The sequence below is a fragment of the Electrona antarctica genome (genome assembly GCF_951216825.1).
Source record: "Electrona antarctica genome assembly, chromosome: 1".
NCBI classification, from domain to species: Eukaryota; Metazoa; Chordata; class Actinopteri; order Myctophiformes; family Myctophidae; genus Electrona; species Electrona antarctica.
Window position 1 is genome coordinate 38,926,806 of NC_136806.1, and position 23,682 is coordinate 38,950,487.

The 23,682-nt window shown below is 43.9% G+C and overlaps 1 protein-coding gene across 2 annotated transcripts in view; it reads right to left on the reverse strand.

Annotated features, from left to right (window-relative positions):
- The window catches only part of LOC306930104 (progesterone receptor-like), a 55,104-nt gene that overhangs the window by 27,376 nt on the left and 4,046 nt on the right, over nucleotides 1–23,682 (reverse strand). For both annotated transcript variants that reach the window (XR_013790848.1, XM_079510848.1), the window contains exons 2-7: nucleotides 20,277–20,419; nucleotides 18,348–18,464; nucleotides 13,709–13,840; nucleotides 10,006–10,215; nucleotides 8,287–8,431; nucleotides 1,661–1,791 (exon numbers count right to left, since the gene is read on the reverse strand). Coding sequence is in view for 1 of the 2 variants with exons in the window: in XM_079510848.1 (XP_079366974.1) it covers nucleotides 1,661–1,791; nucleotides 8,287–8,431; nucleotides 10,006–10,215; nucleotides 13,709–13,840; nucleotides 18,348–18,464; nucleotides 20,277–20,419 (878 nt within the window). In the remaining variant the exon portion in view is untranslated. The remainder of the gene's footprint in view (nucleotides 1–1,660; nucleotides 1,792–8,286; nucleotides 8,432–10,005; nucleotides 10,216–13,708; nucleotides 13,841–18,347; nucleotides 18,465–20,276; nucleotides 20,420–23,682) is intronic.

A 23,682-nucleotide genomic window follows, 5' to 3' on the forward strand; every position in this document is an offset into this window, starting at 1 on the left:
TCACCTCTTCAGACTCCACCTCACCACCTAGCACTCCTCTCTCCTTATATCCTTCTTTTCAGCTTTTCTAGATAGATGCTACCGGTACTTTAGGGAGATATACGTTTTGCTTGACCACAAATGGTGGTGAACAGATGCTAGTTCATTGTTTACCTGGTATCCGTGTTCACTAGGGTTCACACTTACACTATGCTGATGCTAGTTTTCTTGGTTTACCTGGGATGGTAGTTTCTTGAGACACTAAACTGTCTCTCTGCATTCTATGTACTGTATGTGATTACTTTGCTTATTGTAAGGGTTAGAGCCTCTGCTAAATACCTAAATTATAAATTGCAATTGTAAATTGTACTCTGCTTACTCCGATCTCACACTTGGTGGCTCAGAGGGTCTTGTAAATTGTAAAATTTCATCAAAGTCATTTTGAAAGTGTCATCTTAATGGCTGGGTTTCCCGAACGCATTTAATGTGCGGCACTACAAGACTTGTAGTGCCGCACATGCTCAGATTCGTTCGGGAAACCCAGCCAATAGCACTCTCCAACTCCACTGAGCGACACCAGCTACAGTACCTCCATGCAAACACATTCTCATCAGACTGCAGTCTAATAGAAAACATTTGGTACACAACTCACAGCTGTTACTGAGCATTTGGAAGCATAATTTAAAAAAAAATTAAAAATATGCTGGCTTTACTTAATATATCAATCCCAATATGCTATCCCGTAAAAAAGATTATATATACAGAATGGTTCACGGACACCTTGACTGCTACCAAATCTGACCTGCACCTGACACTAATGTTATACTTCAAATGTTCTGATGTGGTCAAATGAACCACATCAGAAGCCAATAGACATTTATGAATGGACTGTGGTAATGATTTAATGTGAGACCATATCACCCTCTAAAGCCCTAACCACACCAAAGGGTCAAGGCGGTTTTAGCGTTGTCCCTGCGGTGTGATATGTCTTGTTGCACGTTGACCCACGTTGACACTAGTGATTCAACGCATGGAATACAAACCACACCAAAGGGTTGAGACAGTTTTAGCGTTAACTCCTTGCAACCGTTTGGACCCAAGGAGTTGCATGGTGACCCTTTCGTGTGGTTGGGGCTTTACACTGTAAATGCAAATCTGCAAATAAAGATTAAGTAAAAAGAAAATGGTATTGCAAATCGATGCGTTGTGAGCTTGTAGATTTAGCCTCGGTTCCAGCCTGATTCGCTGCGTTCCGTGGATTTGCATTACTCAGTCTGGCCAGCAGGCTGTTGACTCGTATTTCATAACGTCACCTGTTACGTAGCCACGTTGTTTCTGATACGTCATCAGCCAGCGACACGCTATCCATGCTTCTCATTGTTGAAAAAAATAGCGCCAGTTCGAGACTCGAGAGTAAAAACCTAAACATGAATTTGATTCAGTAGTCCACTGTCAGATTCAGTAGTACAAAAAAAACTGAAGGCTGTGTGGTGGGGTGAGTTTAGTGAGTCATAAGGGGACATTGCAGGGCAACAGCAGTAGCTGCACGATGCACATTGATACGACATCAAACTGGTGTTTTTTTTCCACGGAACGCAGCGAATCAGGAACCCATGCAGGCTATTATAGACTGGCTGTTGGGGCATTGCTGGGGTTCAAGTACTTAAGGTATTGCACTCACTGATACTGAAGAGCAGCAGGGCCTTCATGCACAGGAACTCGTCATGAGTGACCCGCAACACACAGAACCTCTGCGATAGAAGCTTCATTCTGACACAGTGGTCGTACATGCTAGACACCTGCATCCGCTGGCTGAGAGGGAGAGAGAGACACACACACACACACACACACACACAGGGGCATCATTTGGGGTCCCAGGGGATGACAATTGGTACCCCCCTAGTGCAGTCAGTGGTTCTCAAGCTCTTTTGTGTCAAGGACCCCCAAATTGATATGCAATTGGCCACTGATAGTGTTGTGCCAGGGAACCCCAGAAAAAATTCAAGACTATTCAAAATGTTCCAAATATCTTAGATATTTTTCAGACAAGCTCGCCACGTGGCACGAATAGACGTGCTGTGAGCTTGTAGATCTGCTATTTTTGAACAACATATAAATGGATAAAAGTGGTTAATATCATCAGCTGGGGACCCCCTCAGGGTCCCCAGACCCCACTTCGAGAACCACTGCCCTAGTGTTCGCATCTCAAATTAAGTTATTTTATGGATATTTTCTCCACCTCTGAACATTTTCTGTGCAGATTAATCAGATTTAAGTGAGTGCAGCTCAATCCACGCCTGTGTCCATCCATCTTTATGTGACATGTGACACGTTATGGACAGTCAAGGTGCTTACTGTACTTATCTGCAAACATACATTAATTAGCCACTTTCATACCTAGAGTCCCTATTTTGGGCATGTTATTATAGGCAGACAATGGACATTGAAAAAAGAAATCATGGCGTAAATAACAAATCTACCAGCACATAACAATGAGTTGTAGATATGCTATTTTCAGGTTTTGAATAGGGCTTATGTTATGTGGTAAGTTTTCTTGCCACCCTCTACTTTGGATGGATGGGAGGAGGAAAAGAAGAATTGGAAGGCGAGAGAGTGGAGGGGAGAGAAAGAAAAATCTGAAAGGGAGGAGGGACCAATAATGGGGGGTAGGAAACTTGGAAAGTGAAACGAGAGGGAAAAAAAGGAAATGAGTGAGACGGATAATGGAGAAGGGTAACGGGACAGAAAGACGGGGAGACAGAGAAAGATGAGGGTCAGAATGTGGGTCAGGCGTATCCATTACCATGCAGGTCAGCAGCAGCCAGCCAGCCGGAGTGGCAGGGGTCTAATGCAGACTGAACGAGCGTTTTACTAATGCTGCATGAAATATCAGCCAGATTGTAACCTGCTCCTGGGAGCGCGCGCCCATCTCGCTTTAGCATTCCACACAGCCGTGGACTTGTCTCCTCTCCCGAGCGGCCCGCTCTGCACTCAGCAGAAGTCGCTGATAAGACGCGGTGGGATTGTGCTTTATGTATATCATCATGTAAACGGGGTGTCGCCTGGCTGAACTCGCATTACGCTTGTACAGCCACTCTATTTACAATTTAGGCATTTTTCAAATTTTCTCTGAATTCTCAAAAAGCTCAGGAACAAATGGCATTGAGTATTGACCAGTGGTGGTGTTCAACTCTTATTGACCAATGATGGTGTTGCAGTGATAAGATGGAAATGGGACATTGTGCATCTATTGAGTACTTTTACATTTGGTACCTTGAGTATATTTTGATGCCAATACTTTTGTAGTGAAGTGATTCATTGTGCTATTTCTGCTACTTTTAAGTAAGGAGTAATACACAAATAAGTTATTTTTCCACCACTGAGCAGATATAAAGCAATAAATACTATTGGATCCGACTGTCGGATCTGCGTGTGCATCACAGAAGTTGGGAACATTTTAAGTCGGGAATACTTGCCCACCTTGTTGTACAATACTCCTTTATCTGATGTAGTCATTGTACATGTTGTCTGACATGTTTGAGTCTCATAGGGGGTAATACCGTCAAAAGATGACCAAATCGCTACTTACGCGGCGGATAAAAGCATGAAATGTATGTCCTTTGGGTCATCCTAAAACATTCTAGAAGGGGTGCCCAAAAAAACTTCAACTTGTAGCGTGGGCAAAGTGTTTCCGGTGTTCCCCTTATAATGGGAGTGGATGGTACTTGAAGCCACTTGACACCACTGTCTACACCACTGCCACTGGTTACGGCGGGGCTCCACTGGACGCGTGCGTGCGTGCGTGCGTGCGTGCGTGCGTGCGTGCGTGCGTGCGTGCGTGCGTGCGTCAAAAAACGAACCGGGGCAATTTTAAAGCAGTCACGCAACGCAACACATCGTAGGCAGGGCATGGAGCCACCCTTTATTGATTAAAAAGGGAACATTCCCTGACGGTGACGGTGACGTGCCCGGTGGAGCCCCGCCGTTAGGTAGCCGCACGGCAGAGCACTGCGTCCTGTTGGTGATTATGGGCGGCACTATCACATGCGTTGATAATGTGCTGCTATGCTGCTCAACCTGTTTACAGCCTGTGCGTGTTCCCCTTAAGACATCCTAGAAGGGGTGTCAAATCTGAAACAGCAAGTGAGTTATTGACTAAATTGAAAATGACCGCCTACAGTGTTGACAGATGAGGGAAAAGACATCTGAAGAATCTCTTGGCTAATTGGTCTGGGTCATCCTAAGACATTCTAGAAGTGCTGGCCAAAATAATCTGAAACAGCAAGTGAGTTAATGAACAATTTAAATGACCGCCTACAGTGTTGACAGATAATGAAAAGGACGCCAGTAAGACGCCCCGACCTCACCCTTCAGGGCGAGGTCACGTTGAAACAACAGCTTCTTAATACGGCACAGTTAACTCCTTTTCTGCTAAGAGCAAGATTGGAGGAGTTATATTTATGGTCACAGATTGCCTAGGACGAGATCGAACGAGTCCTTAGTTTATAATGTTTAATTGTCTCCACCAGGCCGAAGGCATGGGGAGAGAGTATGTTTTGCACTGTGTGTGTGTGTGTGTGTGTCCCCGTCCGTCATATTCTCACTAGGCTGAGGAAGAAATGCTACTTGACAGTTTTCAAATCAGCCTCAGTAGTCCTTCAGATTTTATCCAAATATCAATCCTGGTGGAGACCTGTGCACTTCTTCTTCTAGTTTTATGTATGTAAAGCACTTTGGTCAACTCTGTTGTTTTTAAATGTGCTCTATAAATAAAGTTGGCTTGGATATTTATTTGCACTCCACCTCTATCTTCTTATTCATTTTCTTCTAGTAACTGTGTGGCATTTGATAATTACCAGCACATTGACATAATGCTGTGCAAGGTAACCCAACCTCCTAGCATCTCTCTCTCTATGTCGTCCTCAGACGAGCCCTCATCGTCGCTTCCAGTCATCACGGTTCTCCATACAGCTGACCAGCTCGTTGGTGCTTTGCGCTCCCACGTCGTTCCTGAGTACATCCACATATGTTAAATTGATGTGGTACGTCCTCGTGGCCGGTGCCCGTGTGTTGGTTCCCACAGCAGTAGTTTGCTGACTGGCAGCTCTTGGTATCTTTGGCAGTGTCCTGCTAGTTTCATTCTCCTGGCTGCTATTTTCTGGCTCACCCTTGGCATTCCATCATACCGATTCTTGTTGGTAACGTGTACTCTTGCTGATGTTAAGTACTGCACGCAGCATTCTGGTGTAGCACCCATCTAGAGACTCTACCGTTGCATAGAAGAAGCAGAGTTTGGTTTTACGGGGGAGGATGGAGTTCCATACACTGGCCATACCGTTCAGCTAGGGCCCTCCTCACTTTAAGATCTTGCTCATTGTTGACCCATTGAGTGCCCCTCAAAAATTATTATACCAGGCTGTTGAGCATAAAGGTGCAAATAAAGGAGCCAACACAGTTTCAGAGCCAAAAGGTTTAGCTTGAATATGTACAATATTTACATTTGGACAAAATGTATGCAGGGCATACAATAATGCAAAAACAATTAAGCCACTACCAAGGGACACGGGTGTTAAGAAAAAGCTTGCCTACCTAACTATTCTAACCAAAACTTAGTTAAAAAACACATAGGTGCCGGCAAACACCCCTTAACAAGGTTCTGCCTACTGCCTATGTATAAAGGCCTCTGTCTTACCTGTGCCAAGGCAGAGCATATACAATAGAATTTACATAGAAGGAGAACAATAAACTAAAATACAAAGTTGGTCTGGGGATTCAAAAGGTGAGACAATTACTGCATGTCACCACCCCATCTCTCCCCATTTCCTGTCAGCCTACTGTCTATCCCTCTATAAAAGATATAAAATAAAGGCGAAAACCACAAACATTACCAAAAAAAAGAAAAGAAACAGGGCTACAAACTGAAATGAACTGGTTGGGAGAGTGAGCTCAGGTGGAACTGAGCCTTTTATAGACAGCAGATGGTTGTGATTGGATGAGGGTGGAGTCAGGTAATGGGCTGATTGTCAGATGAGGTGATTGGTGACTTCAAAACTGCAGAGAATAATAGAGTGGAGAGGGACGGAGACAGGGGAGGAATACAGAGAAACCCAGACAAACCTACACTACGTGGCACATAACACCAATCTTGGCACACTCTGATTCCACTCTGTTCAGGAGCTCCTGAGCCTTTCTGTGTGGAGTTTGCATGTTCTCCCCGTGTCCCCTAGGGTAGGTGCCCTCACAAAAAACATGCAGTAATCCTGGTCTCTAAACTGCCTCCCCCTGGCCAGCCGGGGCGCCTGATGGAGGGAAAAGGAACTAGTTGGAATAACGTGTTCCTTCCACGCGCTACGTCCAACCAGGGAAACTCCCCCCTGTCAGGTGTAAAGGAGCAACTTGGACACTCGTGCATGAAGGAAGCATGAGTTCAAGTCTGTTGCTCTCCCCAGGTTGGCGGAGGGTGTGTAGAGCCCAGGATCACATTAGATAATTGACACAGGGGTGAAAAATGGGTTACAAAATCGTGGTATAAAAATCATAATAAAAAATAAAAAAGGGAGCTCCTGAGCTTGTTGCAGAGAGCAAGCTGATGTAGTTCAGGTCTGTCTGGACTACTGTGGGGTGGCACCTCGACCTCCTTGGTGTTAGAGTAAGGCCAAGATCTGCTCTCGTCCATTGATGGCCTTCCTTAACGCCTAGTCCAGGACTATGAGGAAGAGGAAGGGGGCTAGGGTGTCCTTGCAGTACCCCAGCCAAGATGTCAAACTCCTCACTGTTGCCATCTGGGGTCACCACCTTGGCCCTTGTTCCTGCATACATGATCTCTATTGCCCGGAGTAAGTTGGGAGGGACACCGTAGGCCTTATGGATCTTCATCATCATATCTACTACACTCTCTCGAACAGAGGGGCTCAGCTTTGCAGCCACACTTGAGGAGATCTCTACACACGTTGGCAACCTCTGGCAAAAGTGTCCATGAAAGTGTCCACAAGCCAGAAACTTTAATCAGTCCATATTTTTCAGGAGATGGTAGAGATTGCACATCTTTCAGGCTTCTGGACCAAAAGTCAGATTAGTAAACTGCTCAATTTGAATGTTGTAACAGTGCAGCATTGAAAGACATTTTTGAGCAAACAGGTCCTTCCTTAGATCATTGACATTTTCAATGTAAAATATCTTGCCATACACGGGTGTATATTTCAAGCACTGCAAAACTGTTTGATTCAATGATTCCTGCTTAAGCGCTTCAAAAGGATATACCATCAGTTCTTTTGTATCACATGCTTTAGGTGGAGATTTAGAATTTAGCCCAAAACTCACTTCCAAGGGACTTTTGTACCACATGTCATGCCTTTATGAGATTCTTTAGGTGTCTTTTGCATCATCTGTCAACACTGTAGGTGGCCTTTTCAATTTAGTCAACACATTTCCTGTTTCAGATTATTTTGGGCACCCCTTCTAGGATGTCCTAGGATGACCCAAGGGACATATGTGGCAAATTGTATGCTTCTGAGATTCTATAAGCTTTTTGAGTCAATCGCCAACACTGTAGGCAGCCATTTTCAATTTAATCAATAATTCACTTTGAGATTTCTTTGGGCACCCCTTTTAGGATGACCCATTTCCCATTTCATGCTTTTATCCGCCGTGTAATTTAGACAGTATTACCCCCTACTATTGGGCTTATCTCACATTGTCTGTCCTGTCTGAACTGAATTTCGCCCGCAGAATCAATATTGCTCTTTCTGTTTGCCTACTGTAGCAACAGCAGGGAGAGGTAATGTTTGTTTTGACACCGTTTGTTTTACATCATCATTACATCACCTAATCATAGCAACATGAGTTAGACTTTAATATATTAGCGCCCCTCACTTCACACGGGTGTGATTTTTATTTTCGCACACACCTGCACTTATATTGGTGATACGGTACAAACATAATGCAAAACTCAGCCAATCAGTGAAGCTGATGGGTTGGCCAACCATGGAAACTTTGGTTCTAAAACTAGAACCGGCGTGCGTTTCCATCAGTTTCAAGCACCAGTTTTAGACAACATAGCTGAATGCCTGTGGAGCATGACGTCCGATTCCGATATGTTTGGTCGAACTGTCCATTTCACTTGTTCAACCGAGAATGAACAGACTGTGTCCCTTTTCTTTTTAATGATGATTTTTTTGCACACATTTTGAGACGGTGCCCGAGTTAATGCCTGGGACAGACAGACACAGGTTTTGTGATTTAATAGATTGATTCAGAGATTAGGGTGTGGATTGGATTCTCCAGAAACATGCTATGATATGATCTTACTCGTTGAAGACCAGGTCTGGGGCAAAGTAGAGCATGTCACCGTTGGTGAGCGTGTAGGACCTCCAGCCCAGGGCGAAGACCATCACTCCCATCCATGACGACTGGATCACCGACATCTGGTCGTCCACGTGGAGTTCACGGAAACCTGCTCAGGGTAGGTTTCAGTGAAAAAGAGAGGGAGGACATTGTGTTTTAAATTAAGAGGCCTATTGTACATTCTGGACAAAAAAGGTTCTGGAATTGTTATAAGGCTAGAACCGTGGCCATATTCAAGAACATTTATCTGGAAAGAAAATGGCATGGTTCTTCATAAAGATATGACCTTGTTATAGAACCACATTATTCCATCTAGAACCTTCATCGTAAGTGTGTATGGATGGATCAGAGCTCAGTGGTGCCTTTGTCACCTGAGTTAAACATGAAGATGTCTCCCTCTAGTGGTGAGAATCTGAACTGTTAGGTTTAACACAGCATGGGATATTTTCTCCAGAAGTGCTGACTTGCTGACAGTGTGTGTGACTCTCACTCTAACACTAATGGTGTTTGCACACTTGTGAAGCCAGGACTCGATATAAAAAAAAGTCTTGTACATTTAACTTTTTCAAAAATAATGATCGGATCAGGGTCTTCACTGCTGCCTGCTCCACTCCATTTCTTTCTGCGAAAACATTGCTACGAATATAAATAATAGGCATCACACTCAATGTGCAAAGACGTGTTTTTTTTTGTGGATTTCGGATCCGCAAAATGCAGCGATGTGCAACCACCTTAACCCTTATTAAATGGCCATGAATTCTTTATGGCTTTGATCCATGTGGGGTTCGAGTCACCTGGCAGGCACTTCTAGGAAAAGTTTCTTATCTGGCAGGCAAGGCCCAGGGCTAGTCTTGCTAAAGGCTCTTGACCTAATGACACTGACCTGACCCGTTTTACCTGGCATTGGCTTTTTTGTGTGTGTTATATTTAGCATTGCCTTGCTCCCTGTGGGTATAATTTATTAGTATTTATGCAAGTGTGTGTGGTGTACATAAGGTACATCGTGTACCTTAAGTTTATTTATACATTACTGCACAACTCGTTTGACATAAATGGACTGCACAGTAAAAATCCTCAGTGTCTGAAAGTGTACAAATCTAACCAAATGGACCCTTATGGGTCCATTTGGTTTCAGACGGTGCTGGTTAATGGTACCCTTAGCATTATGATGAGCCATTAGAACTAGGCCACCTAGTTGTAAAAGCACTATAAATGTCTATTACGCATCTATGAGATATAACTACAAATTTGGGCAAGGTTTCAACACAATAGCCCCATTGTCTTCCATAAAATTAACATTAAATATTTCAAAACGACACATAATGTCACACACACACACACACACACACACACACACACACACACACACACGTGTGCTGGGCCTCTAATTCAGCCTGGGAAATGGAGTTGGAGAGGCCCTTGGCCACACAAAAGAATTGCCCTGCGGCGGCGCAGACCCATAATACTAACCGATGAACGGTGACAGTGATTTGGCCTCTAATTCAGCCTGGGAAAGGCACAAGGCCAAATGATATCATAGGTCTATATATATATATATAAAACACACACGGCACACACAGCTAGCACCTTGCAGAGCCAACAGCAAAATAATTAACATTAGCTGGGATTTACTGGTCATAACTTTGGCGCTGCGTGGCTTTCCTATGCTCCAGACTGGTTTACCTGGTAAGCCCTTGGCCCAGCGCACCACATTGACCAACTGCCTCTCTCCCAGCTCGTTGAGGCTGGTTAGCAGTGACGAGGAGCTGTCGGGCAGGGCTTGGTTGTGTCCCGCGTTGACCACGGCGGGTTCGATGGAGTGCAGGATGCTGAGCAGGGACAGACAGGAACGCAGGCTGGGAGTGGGAGCTATAGTCATCACCTGGGACTGTTCTGCAATCAGGAGAGCACCACAATGTCATGAATGTTAATGCAATGAGTATTACGAATCATGTTCTGTTGTAAGTAGGATATAGGCATTTATAAGCTTTAGCTTCTGCCTACTCCTTTTGATCATCTTCATGTTTTGTTTTGTTTTTGTAACAGCTTCCATTCATTGTCTTTAAATATTGTATTTGAAACTGAAGGATTTCAAATACAAACTCATGTTAAATACGACTAAATGAAAAGCTAAAACTACAATTTTAGAATTAAACAAAAACTAACCAATATTGTTTGCATACCAAAATACAACTAAAACTGCTGTAGCAAGAAGAGGCATTGGTGCAGCTGATGAAAGTATTATTATTATTTTTTTACTGAAATAAGCAAACCCACTCTGGAAACTAACTGAAACTAAACTGAATTGAACAAAGATCACAACAACAAAATACAAATGACCTTGGTGAGTACAGAAGTTATGAATACAGTACAGCTAAGATAGGACAGCTGTTACTTCACCAACACAGGCAGCGTGCTAACGTTACTTATGAGCCATGCATCTACTTTAAATAGATGCTCGCTGGGGATTAAATTCATATGTGGATTAGTGCTGGGAAAACAGCAGGGTTTTACTGGAAGTTCTTCACTATGACCCAAATAACAGATGCCAGTTCTGAACAAAGTTTTCTGTCTGAATATGATATAATAAATAGAAAGTACTAAATTGGCGTGTGTTGCTTGCCTTTGTTCACATTGTATCCCTTGTCGGCAACGAGTACGATTAGTGTTGCCAGATCTGGCAAGAGAAACAAGTGGCCAGGACTATGAAAACAGGCCAAGGAAGCCACTCTTTCAAAAAAAAAGAAAAGAGAAAATGCCAAAGTGACAGACACTATCCCTCTGGAGTTCTTCGCGTGAATTATTAATGCAGTGCATTTGGTCTGGTGTTTTTTGAGTTCTTTATCACAATTAGATCCAATTAACTTTCAGAGACAATCAACAGAACTAATGAATGTGTGATAGGCTACAGTCTGTGTTGTCTCGTTTGACCAGTGGTGTAAAATAACTAAATGTACTCAAGTACAGTACTTAAGTACAATTTTGATGTGTTTTTACTTCAGTATTTACAATTTTATAATTTACTATTCTACCCCAACCCCACTACATCTCAGAGGAAAATATTGTACTTTTACTTCACTTTATGAAAGTTTTATTTACTACAGTAGTTACTTTGTAGAATTTGTAGAAAACACACTAAACACTTCAGCCGTATATATATATGGGCCATATGAAAATAGCAGATCTACAATTTCAAAGGATATTTTTTACATTTTGTACAATGAGTACAATGAGTGGCATTTGATGCCAATACTTTTGTACTTTTACTCAAGTAAGTTTACGGGACTTCTTCCTTCACTGCATTTGGCTTTGAGACCATGAATATATTGATGTGTAAACACGGGCAGATGAAGACGTGTTGTGAGTTGATTTGGAGCAGCTACAAGCATCATTCCGTCTTTGCAACGTCATGTTGCTGGCTTCCATTGGCAATGAATGGTAGTAGACTGCATCAGGGCAACAAGTCCTTCAGCCTCACTGACGAGAAAGAAGCTGCATTTATTTCGTGTTCATCTGTGAACCAGATCTGCATGATGTGTCCGTATTTCACAGTCAACAATCTGCACAATGCCTTGGAATTGTCCCCACATGAGGTTGAACCCATTCCTTTAATCCAGCTCCTTTAATCTTCCTTTATTCCATTTACTCCAATTCAATCCTGCAAATATATTTTGTTGGTCATGTCACTGAATCGTTATGTGACTGTGTGTAAAACCTGCGGTAATGCAATTTTACTTGTGTATGGATCAGTCAATTATTGTTATTGTCGTTGTTTTTGACAATCTAAGTAAGCAAGCCCAAATAAGAATCTATGCTTTAGTTTAGAAACACTTTACAGCCAATCAAGCCCAAAGTCGCTTTCAATAAGCAACTATATGTAGAATTCCACAAGTAAGACGCATAGTCTCACGAAACAGGCTGTTAGCTCAAATGCTTCGCTCTCTGAAACGCAGCAGAAATTAAAGCGGAAGAATATGGAATCTAAAAATGAAATCAATCAATCTGTCTGTCTGAGGAGACATGAAAATGACCCCAGAAGTGTTTTATAATTAAAGCCATTAAGACCTGAGACCAATTCTACAAATACCTTCTAAATAACTAGTTCTCAAAAAATGTCGTGCCAAGGACCCCGAAAATGATTATGTATTTGGCCGCGGACATCCCATCTGGAAAGGTTTCTTGACAGGGACCCCCCCGACCCCCCCCCCCCCCCCCCCCCCCCCCCAGAAGAGTATATTTGTTTATAAATAGCAGATGTACAAGCTCGCAGTGTGTCAGGAATATGTATATCTGCTAACAGTTTTCTGAAAAACCTTATGTTGCTAGCTAAAATCTAAAATGACACAGATGCTTCCCCGGTTTGACTGGGTAACAGCCGGGCTACACTGGGGACGGCATTGGTTTGACTGGGTAACAGACGGGCTACACCGGGGACGGCATTGGTTTGACTGGGTAACAGCCGGGCTACACTGGGGACGGCATTGGTTTTACTGGGTAACAGCCGGGCTACACTAGGGACGGCATTGGTTTGACTGGGTAACAGCCGGGCTACACTGGGGACGGCATTGGGGTTTTACTGGGTACCAGCCGGGCTACACTGGGGGCGGCATTGGTTTTACTGGGTAACAGCCGGGCTACACTGGGTACGGCATTGGTTTTACTGGGTACCAGCCTGGCTACACTGGGGGCGGCATTGGTTTTACTGGGTAACAGCCGGGCTACACTGGGGACGGCATTGGTTTTACTGGGTAACAGCCGGGCTACACTGGGGACGGCATTGGTTTGACTGGGTAACAGCCGGGCTACACTGGGGAAGGCATTAGGGTTTTACTGGGTAACAGCCGGGCTACACTGGGGACGGCATTGGTTTGACTGGGTAACAGCCGGGCTACACTGGGGACGGCATTGGGGTTTTACTGGGTAACAGCCAGGCTACACTGGGGACGGCATTGGGGTTTTACTGGGTAACAGCCGGGCTACACTGGGGAAGGCATTGGGGTTTTACTGGGTAACAGCCGGGCTACACTGGGGACGGCATTGGTTTTACTGGGTAACAGCCGGGCTACACTGGGGGCGGCATTGGTTTTACTGGGTAACAGCCGGGCTATACTGGGGGCGGCATTGGCGCGGAACTGCTCAGTCCACGGGAGTCTGCAACCGTATGCTGGCACTATAATCAATATTTTTCCGTGTCCGCAGGGGTTACGCAGCCCTTCGCTTTATCTTCAGAGAAGAAAGAAAAAAAAACAGTAAATAATAAATACGGAACTCCCAGCAGGACGGATGAATTGTCGGTGCAGCCACCTAGCTGCTTCCGTTCCATCCCCAGTGTAGCCCGGCCGTTAGAGTGAAATACTCCTTTAAGTGGTTAAGTAACACAACAGACCTTGAGCACGTATGATGCTACTGCCAGGTTCCTCCATCGCGGGCCTCCTCGCCCCTTCTTCCAGTACCCACGCAGTCTGGTTCTGCTCTTCTTCTCCGCCTCTCGTCTGCCCGACTCCCTTTGGTCGCCGGCCTGGTTAGCGTTCGCCGCAGACAAATAGGATGCAGGGGAAATACGCAGCACATGCCAAAAACCAGATGGGTGGAAAAACAAAGTAAACAAAACAAGAACTCCAGTTTTGTACTCGGAAAGACAGAGAATCAGTGACAATGAGCTCAACTGAGAGAATTAATTTGAGCGGCCATACATTTTGGTGAATAATACTTTACTTAATAAAAGTATTTTTGTTTATTATTTTTCGTTTTGTAAACGCATTATATTCAGTCACTCATTGGTGTCTGTAAGCAAAATGTACTGTATGTGGGTGGGACAAGTATATATGTGGGTCTGACATGGGTCAGACCCACATATATTTTGAAACAAAACAAATTTGTATACATATTAAACTATTAAAAAAGTACTTTTGAATTCTTACGTATTTTTAAAAGCAAGTAGTCCAGTACTTTAACGGCCGATTCTAAAAACACTGACCTAAGTTTTCTGAAAAACTTAAATTATTTATATAGCAGCATATTTTTTCTTGTCATTTTTTAATACTGTACATACTGTACAGAACCCCAAGAGTGGTTCCCGTTCAGAAGGGAAGGGTTACAAAAAGGAGTTCCCGCCTATAATGGGTTAAGTAAAAAAGGTTGACTTTGTATTTCACTTTCAAACAGAAATATCTATATCACAAAGGCGGTTGGCCACATTTATGACAGTGTATCTGAGCTGGAACATTTCATTAGTTCATCACATCCACTGCATCTGAGGTATTTGACCGTCGTGACCTCCTCTGTACTGCACCACTTTTTGAACGTACACCAAAAAGCTTCACAATTAATTATATCTCTCCCACGCGCACACACAGACACACACATACTGTACACATGCACGCACATGCATGAGCAGTGAGCACGCACACACATGATGGCCGAAGCTTAGTAGGTAGAGAGGCAGAAAGATTACCAGGCGGCCTGCCGGTTCACCTCCCAGGCCAGGTCTGTTATGTTTGTCAAAGTGTCCCATGTGCAAGATACTTAACCAATTAAGTCCTAAGCTGCTCACAGATGATTGTGATGAGCACCTGTTCCTGGGGGTCTGGATGTTCCGGGGACCCCCACATGGTAACTCTGTCATAATCTCTACCGTTGCGGACGCCGGGCCGGCACCCTGGGTGCGTTCCTATGGGTCTGGAACTTCCGGGGACCACACAGAGTTGCACCACTATTAACCCCTTAAAGCCCGAAACACTGAAAATCCACCCAAAATAAAGTTTTATGGTATTTAATGCAAAATACTTGGTCTAAATGCATCAAATTGGCTTTCTACAGTGTTTATGAATGTGGAAATGCACAATGAATTAGATGTATGATTACCGGTAATGCATTATTAATTAATGCATATTAACCCCGGAAACCCCAACATTCCATACAAATATATCTTTTGAGATCTAAATGCATCAAATCTGCTTTTTGAAGTGTTTATCTATGGATGTGGATATGTACAATATATATGATTTCAGAATAGGGCATTTTTAGATATTAACACCTTGCTTAAAACGGCAAAATCCCATAAATTACAATAATCAATGCAAATCCAACACATTTTCATTTCATTTCAGGCCTATCGTGAGCATTCTACACCAAAACATCAACAGAACATAGTGTGCATGGCAAACCATATACACAGGTTTTCATTCTTGCTTACAGCATGCACACTTTATAATTGCACAACATGTTTGTATTCTTCAGGGAGATTCTTAGGGCTCAGTGGCCTGATGTGTCTTCTTTTTCCATCCAAACTACTCTGGGTCCCATGCTGGTGGATTTGGCTGTTGTTGCCACCATCTTCACTTTAGATGGGATGGTCTTGTAAAATACCTTTGACCAGGTCTTTTCTAAATCTTGTAAGATTGTGTTCCCACTCTTTATAGTCTAGCCTCGCAGTGGCCAGACGCAAATCTGCCGGTGATAAAAGTATGACCAGGCCAGGCTATCTTTACAGCACTGTTTACATTGACAACTGGTGTGTCTATCTACTCACTGATGATGTTCACAATACTCTTTGTGGCTTCTAAACTCATTGATTTAGCTTCCTCTTTGTGATAGAGATGTAGGCCTACTGTTGCAGTATCCCTGTTGTCCTCTTCCATCTCTTTCATGTCTGGCTCAATCTTGGAGCAGATGTGACAACTCAGGGCCAAGGTCTTCACGGTCTCTTGTTTCAAGGTTATTCAAATAATCCATCCTGCACTGTGGCCGTACCTCATGAAGGTGAACCCTATGAACTGGTTGGTCCAGCGACCATTCCATGGTGTCACATAAAAATATCTTTGAACATGTGGAGGTAGCTTGTCGGGTAGTAGAGGCAGTAACATCAGATGGAGAAGGCAGTCATCTCATGTTCAGACTAGATGTATGACATCAGCAATTGCAATCTGATCCAAGGCTCTAGCTCAGCCATCAACTGCAGGGCACCCACACACATTCTGAAGGAACTTCTTGACAAAAACATCTGACAGAACACCAGAAAGCCCACTTTCAGCTAATAGTGAACCTACTGTATATATAACAAAATCATCAAGGCATGCATAGCAAGAAAATGCAAGATGCTCAAGATAGATGGCCTGAAAGGGTTAACTTAATATTAGGGGTGCACCGATGTATCGGCCGACAATCGGTAGGGGCCGATATTTGCCTTGTTAACACTCCCATCGCCCAGGACGAAGTTATTTGTCCTTTCTATTAGTAACGCCCGACGCCCAGGACGAAGTATTGTCCAAAAGACGAAGTTTATTGATATGAGAACGGATCGCATGGCTCTATAGCCCAGGAGCGCCTGTTGGGCAATCCTCGGTGACGCACAAGAGTGAGACGTCATCGAAAAACTCCCTCCCCTGTTTAGCTGATGAAAACAAAAATCTTAAAACGTTCATAACTCGCGATCTAAATCATCCCGTCTAATTATGAAAAAATATCATGTGTTAGACGGCCCTCCGCGTTCACGATAGATTTATTCTTGTCTCCCGTTGTTGTCGATCGACTCTAGAGTGGTGTGGCTATTGTTAGCTGCTACACACACATCAACAACTTCCGCCGGTCCGTTCGGAAAAGGGGTCCGTGTTTATAAATCGACTGGGCGCTATAATGTAATGGATTAAATAACCCCGGGCAATTAAAGTGTTAACTGCCATCGGCGCAGCGGTAAAAAACTTGACTTTCACCGATGGCAGTGGCCGATGTTCTCCTGCAGGCAAATCCGGTAAAACGTCCCGTGTACGGAGATGTATAGAGCGGCTGCATGTCGCTCGGTGCACTGAGTCAGTGGTATTCCTCCCCTCCCCTCCCCCCCCCTCCCTCCTCCCCCCCTCCCCCCCTCCCCTCACAGGCTCCTCCCCCCTCCCCTCACAGGCTCACACACAGGCAGCGGGCACCGTTTCAACTCAAGACAGGACACTTTTTTTCTTTTTCTTTAGTTTTCAGTTTACCAAACTATAATCCACAAGTTAGTGACGGTGTGAGCGCTATAGTGAATACCCTTGCACAGCGCGAGGTAATTAACGCAAGCTGCAAACGATCAACGGTCTTTAATTGTGTGAGCTGTGGTGGCTTGTTAGGCCTGCACTCTCTCAATTAGGGATTTTCCCAGCGGTTAATTTCACTGATGTGTACAACCGTTATTCAAATAGTTGCAAATGTATTCATTAAAAAACTGAGCACATGTATTTTTGATCTATAAGGCCAAACCTAATTTGAAAGAATATATTCAGAGTATATGACAGCTTTTTAAAATCTATATAATATTAGAATTTTACACAGCTGTGCTACGAGTCTGTTTGCACGAATCTGGGTCAAATCAATTAAGCAGCAGTAACTGCCTATAAGCTCCCCTATTCTCAATATTAAACCAAAAAGACAAAAGACTTTGCCTGCTATGTATGTTTATCATACCTGTTTATGCAGACCGGTGCAAAACAAATAACGGCCTACTGCAAATAGCAGCCTTGTTCCTTATAAACAACGGGGTCCAAATCGATTTTGCATATTAACAGCCCGGGCTACCATTTGGAAAAATACGGTATACAAACATCGGCATCGGTGACTATCGGCTATCGGCTAGATTGTTTTTTTTAACATCGGTATCGGTATCGGCCAAGAATTTCCACATCGGTGCACCCCTACTTAATATGCAACCACCTGAAAAGAAATATGCTACCGTTTCACTAATACAGATTGTAGAAAGCCGATTTGATACATTTCACTTGATTATTGTGCATACAATCTCAAAATATATCTTTTATTGGATTTTTGGCATGAAGGGATTAATATGCATTAATAAATAATGCATTAATCATAAATCTAATTCATTGTGCATATCCACATTCATAAACACTGTAGAAAACCAATTTGATGCATTTAGACCAAGTATTTTGCATGCATTAAATTCCATACAACTCTAAAAATGCTCAAGGGATATCACTGGGCACCCGGACTGTGGGGCAGCTAACAGAAGTTAGCACATACGCATGCACTCACACCTTTGAGGCTCATCCCTGACAGGAAGCATCTCCTCAAGCGACATGAAGCACAGTTTTTCCGTCGCAACTTGTCGATGGTGCAGTCATTCCGGCTGGCGCACAGGTGGTTCTGTTTACCTGAGGACACACACACACACACACACACACACACACACACACACACACACACACACACACACACACACACACACACACACACACTGTGGATGAGGGCAATGCCAGCGGCTAATACTCATAAGCAACATGTGGACGTGAACTGATAACAAATTTCAGGTTGAGAGATAATCATAATATGTACCAATTTGCATGATGTTTGGACAACATCTATAGGAGTAATATCAAGAAATGTGTTTTGCAAAAATCGGTCTCCTGGTGGCACTATAAAAGGCAGATGTGAAAAATGCAGGGCAGAGGTTACACGCCGATCGGTGCAGTTATAGGTAAAAACGTGAAATGGCCTGTTATAGGGCCACCATTGCTGATTTTGAGGCTGGAGATGTCCACAGACAGACAGACACACACACACACACACACACACACGGACGGACGGACAGGGTGTAAAACATAGTCTCTACCACGCCTTCGGCCTGGCGGAGACAATAACTGCTCTTGAGGTCACGGTGCGCTGTCACAGTCACCGATCGGGTGGGAGAATGTGGTCCTACACTCAATGTTACACAAAATTATTAAAACAATAAGCCCCAAGAGGCCATGGTTTACTGTGATTTTAGAACCGCTAAGCGGTCCCAGCTGTTCTAAAATCACTGTAAACCATAGCCTCACGTGGCTTATTGCTTTTATAATACGGTAACCAAATACGGCAACATGAAAATCATAGACATATCCAGGGGCAGAGCTAGGATATTTCTGGCTCCACATTACAAAGAGGCCATATTTTACACACAGAGGGGCCGGTATCGTGTGTGTGTGTGTGTGTGTGTGTGTGTGTGTGTGTGTGTGTGTGTGTGTGTGCGTGTGTGCGTGTGTGCGTGTGTGCGTGCGTGCGTGCGTGCGTGCGTGCGTGCGTGCGTGCGTGTGTGTGTGTGTGTGTGTTGAATGGTGCATTTATATAGCACTTTTATCCAAAGCACTTTACTTAGATTGTGCAATACATTCCCCCATTCATACACCGATGGCGGAGGAAACCATCTTCCTTAAGGACACTTCGACACTAACTCTGGCCATTCTATCGGCCACTCTCTACCCCTGAGCCACTGCCGTGTTGGCGGGGTTCATGTTTTAAACACTAAAACCAATTTCCAAACAAAAATGTGTTGTGCAAGCAAACTGAACTGTCTGTAACCGCCTAATGTTAAAACACTTTGACCATCAGATAGGGTCCTCTGTGTGGCCTTCGGCCTGGCGGAGACAATAACAAATACAAGAATAACTTTCCCAACTGCACATAAAGAAGTTGCAAGGCCAACTCTGAATGGTACGCAATATCTGCCTTTTTTTTAATACATTTAAAGAGTAATGCATTTGTTGTTAAACTCTTGACAGTGCCAGGGGAAGTGCCAGGAAAACAATGTGAATGGTAATCCGCTACACGTGGCCCAGGTGTGTGTTTATAGCTAGTATTTTACAACAGCTTTGAAGCACCAGGAAAGGCAGCAGGTGAGTTTTCAGTTCTGAGGTGCCAAGATATGGAGGGATGGAGAGGTTAATTATCTAGAACCTTAAAAACAGATGCTTTATATAACTGGCAGTGAAGTTAGAGAGGGTGTGTGTGTGTGTGTGTGTGTGTGTGTGTGTGTGTGTGTGTGTGTGTGTGTGTGTGTGTGTGTGTGTGTGTGTGTGTGTGTGTGTGTGTGTGTGTGTGTGTGTGTGTGTGTGTGTGTGTGTGTGTGTGTCACACGACGACACACATACAACGACGACACACCTACATAGTGTCCCCAATGTACGTGTAGTACATTTCGTACACACCTGCAGCAGCCCTCTTGAAGAACACCTTGCAGCTGCCACAGGTGACCGCACCGTAATGGCACCCCGACGCATCATCACCACAAACCTGGCATACTCTCCTGTCGGACAGATACACACTCACACCAGGATACAGGGCGTCGTACCTGGAGAGACACACACACACACACACACACACACACACAGAACACACACACACACGTTTATTATTGAAGTGTTATCCTGGTATGCAGCATAGCAGGATAAACAGGGTCACTGATTTTTGTGATGGACAAAAGACTTCTAGTCTCTCTATTAATACTAAGCAGCAACACAACACAATTCAACAAAGGGGGATCTGGAGCACACAGTCAATTTGGCAGCTTCCGCTGTCTAGTGTTTTGCCGCATTAGAAATCGCCAAATTGACCGTGCGCTCCGAGTCTACAACAATTTACTGGATTTATTCATATCACAGTCCCATTTCAGAATCGCATCACAGTTTTACAGGTACTGTATAAAACAGTGGGTGAAATTTTGTTTTTGTGCAAGCTCCATCGTTTTGATGGAGCTTGATGGAGTTTTGATGGAGTTTCCAGAAAGAGAGAGGAAAGTCATAATTGCGACCGAAGGTCTCAACTATGGAATCGGGCATTTCCCGTCATTCAGTATTTTAGCCGTGACGTGAGCGCCCCCTCCAGAGATACTTCCGGGTCCTACTTTTGTGTCGCTTTTGTGTTAGAGTTATACTGTGACGCTCCGTCGGACTAAATCTGAGACGAAAACAACCACGAAAAACCGCTTGACAGGCCGTCTGCCCCACACTGGATACTATCGCCATTTTATTTCATTGTGTCAACTAAATCCTCATTAATTGCAAACTAGATTCAACATACTCAACCCTGCACACATTCTAAATATGCCCCCAAAATATTGTACTGAGCAAATGGACTGTTACCACCTTCAATAATGATAATAATAGTCTTTATTGTCTCCACATCATATATTTTCTTTGGCATTAAGACCCATTTTAATCCTCAATGGCTTCCTTTCGGAAAAATAACGTAATTGTAAAAAGATTCACGCGTTTAGATATTCTATTTACAATGAGATGCGGACGGGAGCTGGTGCCACTTGGACCCGGACGTAACGTAGCACTACAAAATTACGTCGGACTTAAATACAGAATTGTGTTGGTTGGGCACCATCAGTGTGTTGGTCGGGCACCATATGTGGTGGTGCCCAGGTCATGTGACATCATCAGGGATGGAGATGTGGAGACCCTGATGTCATAGTAAATGCGACCTGCTGTCGCAGTTAAGCCCATATATGGAGATCCCTGATGTCATCAATATTGGCCAGCAACCCTTAGATCTCCATACTGTATATGGATATATGTCAGAACCTGTTCTGACATTCCATATGTTGATCATTCCCCATCAATCCCTCCTCTTCGATGTCTCCCTTTTGACTTATACCTGTCCATTCAAATGTCAAACTCTAGACAGGCCTGCCGCCTGCCCCATTAGTGCAGTGTCCCGCTGGGCCGCTACCACCCTGACCTTTAGGGTGAGGTCACTTCTCGCCCTCAGGCGTCTTACTGGTTTATAGCAGCTTAATACTGCTAATCACAATAATCTCATCTCAAATGGGTACCGGTATCTACATACAGTATTTACGAAGCATATCCATCCAGCAGTTTATGGAATGGCACATAAGTACATCTTTGTACATGTTCCGATACCGATACTGGTATCGGTTACTCGGGCCGATACCACCCTCAAGTACTCATACTCGGCCCCGATACTCTGACTCGAGTACCAAAACATCCAATTGACACTAGGCTGAATGAATGCAACGGCAGTAATTCTGCCCCAACACTGCAGGAAATCGCCAAAAACAGCCGATCTACAAGCATAAATGACAACTGACAAGTGTAGGCATGACAATGAAATTAAATTGGAGAAAAAGGGGGTAAAATAAGTGGTTACTCAACGAAAATAAAAAAGTACTCGTATCGGCGAGTACTAAAATTTAAATACTTGTACTCGGTTTGAAAAAAATGGCAACGGGACAACTCTACACACAATTACGATAATACTCCTCCGCTAACAAAGAAAGATGCACAGATGGTACACAGTAAACACTCCTTGGCCTAAAAACTGCCATAGCCATATGAATATGGCCGAATTTAGGCTAAGGAGTGTTTTTCATGCAAAACTAATGCTTGTAATGGATTCAGAATCATGAAACCCCCCTAGTTTGACATGTCGCATGCTACTTAAAGTATGATGAAATTTTGCCTTATATTGGTTGTCTATGGTGTGGTATACAAAAATGGCCATAACCTTTTTTCGCGATATTTCCGTCAGAGCAGACCTCTCATTCTGTTGACCAAGTGAATAGAAAATACACAAATAAAAAGTATATGACATCACAGGTTAATCTCTATTCCCTTTTGGGCCTGTGGCTCCCTGGCCAATTCCCCCCATGTGCCAACTCCTACTTGTTGGTCCGAGGGGAGGTGTAGACACCCATGTGTCTCCTCCGATAAATATGGAGTCTTCAGTAGCTTCTTTTCACCTGTGAGTGAGGAGGAGTTTCACCGGGTGCATGGCCCAACCAGAGGGGGTGGCTGGCTGTCCTTTAGTCCAACGGCCCATTATTCAGACATCCCAACAGTGACAAATGTTAGACTAATATAGGGTTAGTGTTACTGTTAGCCAGGGTCAGTCTTAGTTAAAATGCACACCATCGGACCAATTCACTAGAATGGGCCTCTTGGACTATGGCATGGCAGCCTGGCATGGCAGCGTGCCATTAGGCACAGTGGAGGTTTTAAATATACCCCAGCACCACTATGGTTGTTAAATCAACACTCTGGATTTCACTTAACAGATCCAGTGTGATGAATACAGACAGACAGACAGACAGACAGACAGACAGACAGACAGACAGACAGACAGACAGACAAGCATGTCATGCCAGACACAACATTGCGATTAGATCAGATTAATGATGCTAAGTTTATCCACTGTTTCAAGATACCTAATCTAACTTTGTAATGCAATGTTTACCATTGGTAGTGCAGGGGATGAACCCGTTTTTGTACTGTAGTTTGCTTTCCAGGTCAGCTTAACAAGTACAGCGGGGTGCATGGCAGGCTCTGACATGACCTTATGGGTGCATTCGGAAATATGCACTGAGAGCACTGTGTGATCTCTGGTCGTTGGTAAATGCTGTGCAGTAAGTGCATTTACCGTTCAGAAATACAGTGCACTGTGCCCCAGGTGCATAACATCACCCGGAAAACTGTCTAGGAAGATTTCATGCCCCTTTAAGCCCTATATTTTGTCACGGGTCTATACAAGCTTATTGTGAGCTTGTAGAACTGCTATTTTTTCTCTTAAAGAAAACAAGAACAGATAATT